This window comes from Salvia miltiorrhiza, chromosome 6 (assembly GCF_028751815.1).
Source record: "Salvia miltiorrhiza cultivar Shanhuang (shh) chromosome 6, IMPLAD_Smil_shh, whole genome shotgun sequence".
Taxonomy (NCBI): Eukaryota; Viridiplantae; Streptophyta; class Magnoliopsida; order Lamiales; family Lamiaceae; genus Salvia; species Salvia miltiorrhiza.
Window position 1 is genome coordinate 31242621 of NC_080392.1, and position 7246 is coordinate 31249866.

At 39.7% G+C, this 7246-nt stretch overlaps 1 protein-coding gene across 1 annotated transcript; it reads right to left on the reverse strand.

Moving 5' to 3' along the window:
- Positions 1-3044: 3044 nt before the first annotated feature.
- LOC130990759 (uncharacterized) lies at positions 3045-4879 on the reverse strand. Its single transcript, XM_057914989.1, has 2 exons — positions 3268-4879; positions 3045-3052 (listed from the first exon to the last, which is right to left on the reverse strand). Exons 1-2 carry the CDS (start codon positions 4877-4879, stop codon positions 3045-3047), a joined length of 1620 nt encoding a protein of 539 aa, XP_057770972.1.
- Between the last annotated feature and the right edge of the window lie 2367 nt (positions 4880-7246).

Genomic DNA, 7246 nt, shown 5'->3' on the forward strand with positions numbered 1-7246 from the left:
AAAAGGTCTCTTGAGAGCCCCACTCCCTTACCACTACTTAAAACCATTAAAAAGGCACATAAAATCACAAATGTAACTCCAAAACACTTGGTATGTCTCTTGGACACCAAAAGTCACTTATTAAACATAAGAAAAGTAACTTAAAATGAGCATTTTGTGGGCTGCACTCATTTGGACGAAAATGTGGACTTTATTCTTCAATTTGGGCCTCCAAAATATGATAGCTTAATGAGCCCAAACTTCAAGTAGCATCCAGCCCACCAACTTGAATAATATTCACCATTTGGCCCAATGTAGAATTGTCTTGGACTTGGGCTTTAATTTCACCAACTAAAAGCATCATGGACTCCTTTATTCTTTTGGCTCTAGCTCTTGTGATTGGCCCACTTTGAATAATCAACGGATCCATCTTGTCCTTGGCCAGCTTGGACGCGTCTCCATCATTCCCTTCTTCTTCAAGTGGATTCGTCCTCGAATCTAATTCACCAATATAAGGAGACAAATCAGCAACATTGAAAGTAGCACTTACATTATACTCACCTGGAAGGTCTAGTTTGTAAGCGTTATCATTCACTCTTGCAACCACTTGGAATGGTCCATCTCCTCTTGGCTGCAACTTAGATTTTCTTTTTGAAGGAAATCTCTCCTTTCTCAAATGTAGCCACACCCAATCTCCCGGCTCAAATATGATTTGCTTTCGGCCCTTGTTGGCTTGCTTGATGTATTGCTCCGTTCTTTTCTCAATATTGAGTCTCACCTTTTCATGCAGCTTTTTCACCATTTCAGCTTTGGCTTTCCCGTCAAGACTTGCACGCTCCTCAATTGGTATTGGAATTAGATCAAGTGGACTCAATGGATTAAAACCATAAACAACTTCAAACGGAGAAAAGTTAGTAGCAGAATGAACACTTCGATTATAAGCAAATTCAGCAAAAGATAAGCAATCTTCCCAAGTTTTCAAGTTCTTTTGAATCAAAATTCTAAGTAATTGAGACAAAGTTCTATTAACTACTTCAGTTTGACCATCAGTTTGAGGATGGCATGTAGTTGAAAACAGAAGCTTAGTTCCCAATTTATTCCAAAGCACACGCCAAAAATGACTCACAAACTTAGCATCACGATCACTTACAATTGTTCTTGGAACTCCATGCAAACGAACAATTTCTTTGAAAAACAAATCAGCAATGTGAGTTGCATCATCACTCTTATGACATGGAATGAAGTGTGCCATTTTTGAAAATCTATCAACAACCACAAAAATTGAATCCTTACCCCTTCGTGTTCTAGGCAAACCCAAAACAAAGTCCATGGAAATATCCTCCCAAGGTGCACTAGGAATAGGTAATGGTTTATACAAACCATGTGGATGTGATTTTGATTTAGCTTGCATGCAAGTTATGCATCTTCCACAAATTTTCTCAACATCAACACGCATTTTAGGCCAAAAGAAATGTTCATGCAAAACTTCCAAAGTCTTATGAACACCAAAATGTCCCATTAACCCACCCCCATGAGCTTCACGAACAAGCAATTCACGCATGGAACACTTAGGAATGCACAATTTATTTTCTCTAAATAAATAGCCCTCATGCTTATAGAACTTATCAAATGCAGCATGCTCACAAGCTAAATATATAGAACCAAAATCAGAATCATGGGCATACAATTCCTTAATTGACTCAAAACCAAGAAGCTTAGAACTCAAAGTAGTGATCAAAGCATACCTTCGAGACAACGCATCAGCCACAATGTTTTCCTTCCCTTTTTTGTACTTGATCACATATGGAAAAGATTCAATGAATTCCACCCACTTAACATGTCTCTTGCTAAGCTTACCTTGACCCTTGAGGTATTTGAGAGATTCATGATCCGTGTGAATTACAAACTCTCTTGGCCACAAGTAATGCTGCCATGTTTCCAAAGCTCTTACCAAAGCATATAACTCTTTGTCGTAGGTTGGATAGTTCAATTGAGCTCCTTTCAACTTTTCGCTAAAGTAAGCAATTGGCTTTCCATCCTGCAACAAAACAGCACCTACTCCTACTCCAGAAGCATCACATTCAAGCTCAAACATTCTATCAAAGTTAGGTAATGCAAGAATAGGAGCAGAAGTTAGTTTTTCTTTAAGGAGATTAAAAGCATGTTCTTGTTTTTCCCCCCAATGAAAACCAACATCTTTTTTCACTATCTCATTCAAAGGTGCAGCAATCGTGCTAAAATCCTTAACAAATCTTCTATAGAAACTAGCGAGACCATGAAAACTTCTAACTTGTGCCACATTTTGAGGAATTGGCCATTCTAAGATAGCTTTCACTTTCTCTTTTTCCATTTCAATTCCATTAGCACTCACAACAAAACCAAGAAAAACAACTTTATCCATGCAAAAAGAACACTTTTTAAGATTAGCATACAATGATTCTTTTCTTAAAGTGTCTAAAACAGCACGCAAATGATCAAGATGTTCTTCAACATTTTTGCTATAGATCAAGATGTCATCAAAGTAAACAACCACAAATTTTCCAATGAAATTTCTCAAAACATGATGCATCGATCTCATGAAAGTACTGGGTGCATTAGTTAATCCAAAAGGCATGACTAACCACTCATACAAACCATACTTTGTTTTGAAAGCAGTTTTCCATTCATCTCCTTCTCGAATTCGAATTTGGTGATAACCACTTTTCAAATCAATTTTACTAAACACAATTGCCCCATATAACTCATCAAGCATATCATCTAGCCTAGGAATAGGATAGCGATACTTTACCGTGATCTTATTAATTGCTCGACAATCCGTGCACATTCTCCACGATCCATCTTTCTTGGACACAACAATCACCGGTACAGCACATGGACTCATGCTCTCACGAATCTTTCCTTTCTCCAACAACTCTTGGACTTGCCTTTGGATCTCTTTAGTCTCTTCCGGATTGGCCCGATAAGCTGGTCGGTTTGGTAGAACAGCTCCGGGAACAAAGTCAATTTGATGCTCAATACCTCTTAAAGGAGGTAATCCACTTGGTTCTTCCTCGGGAAAGACGTCCTCAAACTCCTGCAAAAGTGACACAAAAGTACTAGGCAAAGATGGGGTTAGTTCGTTAGTGCTAAAGAATGACTCTTTGTACACCAAAATGAACACACTCTTTTCTTCGACTATTGCACTCTTTATTTCTTTTGTTCTCACATAAAAATTCTGTTTTTCTTTTCCCTCACTCTTGCTTTTCTCTCGACTCTTTTTTTCACTCGACTCTTTTTTGACTACCTCACTTTTATTGCCCTCAACCTCACGAGCTCTCCTTGCTTGAGACAATTTCTGCTGGTCCTCTTGAACTTGTTGAGGTGTCAAAGAAACAAGCATGATGGATTTGTTGTTGTGCTTGAAGGTGTAGTGATTGCGGAATCCATCATAGGTCACCTTTCGATCAAACTGCCATGGCCTCCCCAAAAGAATGTGACTAGCATGCATTGGCACCACATCACAGAGAACTTCATCTTTATAATTGCCAATAGAAAATGAAATTAGAACTTGTTTGGTCACACGAATTTCACCACATTCATTAAGCCATTGTAGCTTATATGGATGAGGATGCCGTTCAGTTTTTAAGTTCAGTTTCTCCACCATCTCGCCACTTGCAACATTGGTACAACTACCACCATCAATAATTAACATGCAAACTTTACCTTGGACTAAACATCTTGTGTGGAAGATGTTCTCCCTTTGTTCTTCCTCCTGTTTGATTTGCACGTTTAGAGCCCTTCGAACCACCAAAAGCTCACCATGTTCCGGTACAATCTCCTCCAATTGTTCATCATCTTCATCATCATCATCATCATGTTCACTTTCAGATTCGATTTCTCCATTCGGCTTCAAGACCATCACCCTTTTGTTTGGACATTGAGATGCAATATGTCCAACACCTTGACATCGAAAACATTTGATATCTCTATTTCTAGTAGAAGATGTAGAATTGGAGATACCTTTGCCCTTTTCGCCTTCGTTGGACTTGAATTTGGACACATCATTTTGAGGTTTAGAGGCTGCCCCAAAAGTTGACTTAGACGAAGTCCACTCCTTCGACTTTGAAGATTGAGAACTCGTTGGAAAATTCCTTTGAAAGGTTCCCTTCTTCTTCAATTGCTTCTCTACTTTCATGGCCATGTGAACCATATCCTCCAGCTCCACATAGTGTTGTAGGTCCACGATGTTTGCAATCTCCTTATTCAGCCCGCATAGGAATCGAGCCATGGTTGCCTCTCTATCCTCATCAACATTTGCCCTAATCATGGCAATCTCCATCTCTTTGTAGTACTCATCAACAGATTTAGTACCTTGATTCATAGATTGTAATTTTTGATACAATTCACGAAAATAATGAGAAGGTACAAATCTCTTACGCATTATGCTTTTCATTTCCTCCCACGTGGAAATTGGTCTCTCTCGATAGCGCCTTCTATTTGTTGTCAATTGATCCCACCAAACTATTGCATAATCAGTGAATTCAATTGCAGCAAGTCTAACCTTCTTTTCCCCGGAGTAGTTGTGACACTCAAAGATGAGCTCCACCTTTCTCTCCCACTCCAAATAGGCTTCAGGATCACTCCTTCCTTGGAATGTTGGGATCTTCAATTTGATGCTTCCCAAGTCACCATCAACTTCATTTTGATGTCTTCTTCTTCTACCTCCTCCTCGCCTTTCATTTCGATGTGTTGATGTACGATCATCTTCTCCTTCGCTCTCTCCTTCCTCCTCATTCCTCGGTGGTGCTTGAAATTCCAGCCTCTCCAATCGTTCTGTTACATTTTCCATAACAACTCCAAACCTTGCAAATTGTTGTTGCATGGCTTGCAATGTAAATTCAATAGGATTTGTGTTTTCCATGACCTCAAAATTCACTCGTGTATCACACAAATATATCCTCACACAAACACTCGTGTATCACTCGTAGGCTTTTACCACCCCTCAAATAAACTCACCACTCAATGCCTTTTACCACTCAATTCTCGTTTGTAAGAATTTCAAATGAACTAAAACAAATCAAGAAAGAACAAGACAAGTAAAATTCACCAAACTTCAGCCCTTGGATGCAAGAATTGATATTTTGGAACAAGTGTATGAAACTCCAAAGAAAAATTGAAGTGAAATAGAAATTTTGGATTTTTTTTTTTTTGGATATATATGTATTTTTTCGTTTTTTTTTTTAGTTTATATGAAGTAACAACAATGGAAAACAAAAAGATATTGGAACTTTGCAGATTTTTTTTTTTTTTTTTTTGCAACTATTTTTGTAGGACAATGAGGATGAATATAAGAGATATATATGAAAGGATGAAGAAAATAAAAGATAGAGTTTGGATCAATACCAGATTGCTCTGATACCAAATGATATGGATAGAAGTGGACGAAGGACCCGTTGGATATAACGACCCAAGAACCCGACGTATGTGAGTAGGCAGCGGACTCCCTAGATCGAGAATCTAGTTTGATCAACCCCTAAGAGCGTAGAAACCTCGACCCGTTGGCTATATAATCAGCCAAGAACCTCGGTATGGATGAACGCCACAAGACCTTGCTCAAGTGTCTTGATAAGTTCTAAAACAAGTGAAAAACTCAACAAAGAGAATTCAACTCACTAAGCAAGAATGCTAAATTTTCGTTTATATCAATGGTGTCCTAATACAAGTGATTTACATGCCTATTTATAGGCTCAAAAAGGTCTCTTGAGAGCCCCACTCCCTTACCACTACTTAAAACCATTAAAAAGGCACATAAAATCACAAATGTAACTCCAAAACACTTGGTATGTCTCTTGGACACCAAAAGTCACTTATTAAACATAAGAAAAGTAACTTAAAATGAGCATTTTGTGGGCTGCACTCATTTGGACGAAAATGTGGACTTTATTCTTCAATTTGGGCCTCCAAAATATGATAGCTTAATGAGCCCAAACTTCAAGTAGCATCCAGCCCACCAACTTGAATAATATTCACCATTTGGCCCAATGTAGAATTGTCTTGGACTTGGGCTTTAATTTCACCAACTAAAAGCATCATGGACTCCTTTATTCTTTTGGCTCTAGCTCTTGTGATTGGCCCACTTTGAATAATCAACGGATCCATCTTGTCCTTGGCCAGCTTGGACGCGTCTCCATCAAATCTGCCAATGAAAGCACGCAAAACATGATTCATAAGACGCATGAACGTACTAGGCGCATTAGTCAAACCAAAAGGCATAACTAACCACTCATACAAACCAAGTTTGGTCTTAAAAGCAGTTTTCCATTCATCACCTTCCTTAATCCTAATTTGATGGTATCCACTACACAAATCGATCTTAGAAAAGACACAAGAACCATGCAACTCATCTAGCATATCATCTAAACGAGGGATAGGATGACGATACTTTACCGTGATGTTATTGATGGCTCGGCAATCACAGCACATCCTCAAAGACGAGTCCTTCTTTGGTACAAGTAGAACGGGTACCGCACAAGGACTCAAACTCTCCCTCACATGCCCTTTGGCCAATAACTCGCCAATTTGCCTCTCCATCTCCTTTGTCTCCTCTGGATTGGCTCGGTAAGCTGGTCGGTTCGGCAGTGTAGCGCCGGGCACAAAGTCAATCTGATGCTCAATCCCTCGAATTGGTGGTAAACCGGCAGGTGTATATTCGGGAAAAACATCATCAAACTCCTGCAAAATAGAATGAATAGAAGGGGGTAGAGAAGAGAGATCGTTAGTAATAACCAAGTTCTCCCGATATCGCAACAGCATGATCGGCCTCTCCTCCTGTACACACCACTTCAAATCACTAGCCCTAGCAAGAAAGGACTTATGAATCAACCCATTCTCCTTCCTCTCCACGGGCTGCTCCTTTGACTTCACCTTGTCCGCCTCCTTTTGCAATTGCACTTGATCCTCATAAACTTGTTTAGGAGAAAGAGGAACAAGCGACACCTTTTTCTGCTTGTATTCAAATGAATATTTGTTGGTGAAGCCATCATGAATAACACGGCGATCAAACTGCCACGGTCGCCCCAACAGGATGTGGCTCGCTTGCATAGGGATCACATCACACACAACCTCATCCTCATACTTCCCAATGCGAAACAGAACCTTCACTTGCTTCGTCACTTTGATGACGCCTGTCTCATTCAGCCACTGCAAACGATACGGCTTGGAATGCTTCTCCGTGGTTAGCCCCAATCTCTCAACCATGGCTCTACTAGCCACATTCGTGCAACTCCCG

Bases quoted from the DNA above. Each gene is read 5' to 3' on its own strand.
- LOC130990759 (XM_057914989.1), bottom strand. From the start codon at position 4,879: ATGGAAAACACAAATCCTATTGAATTTACATTGCAAGCCATGCAACAA.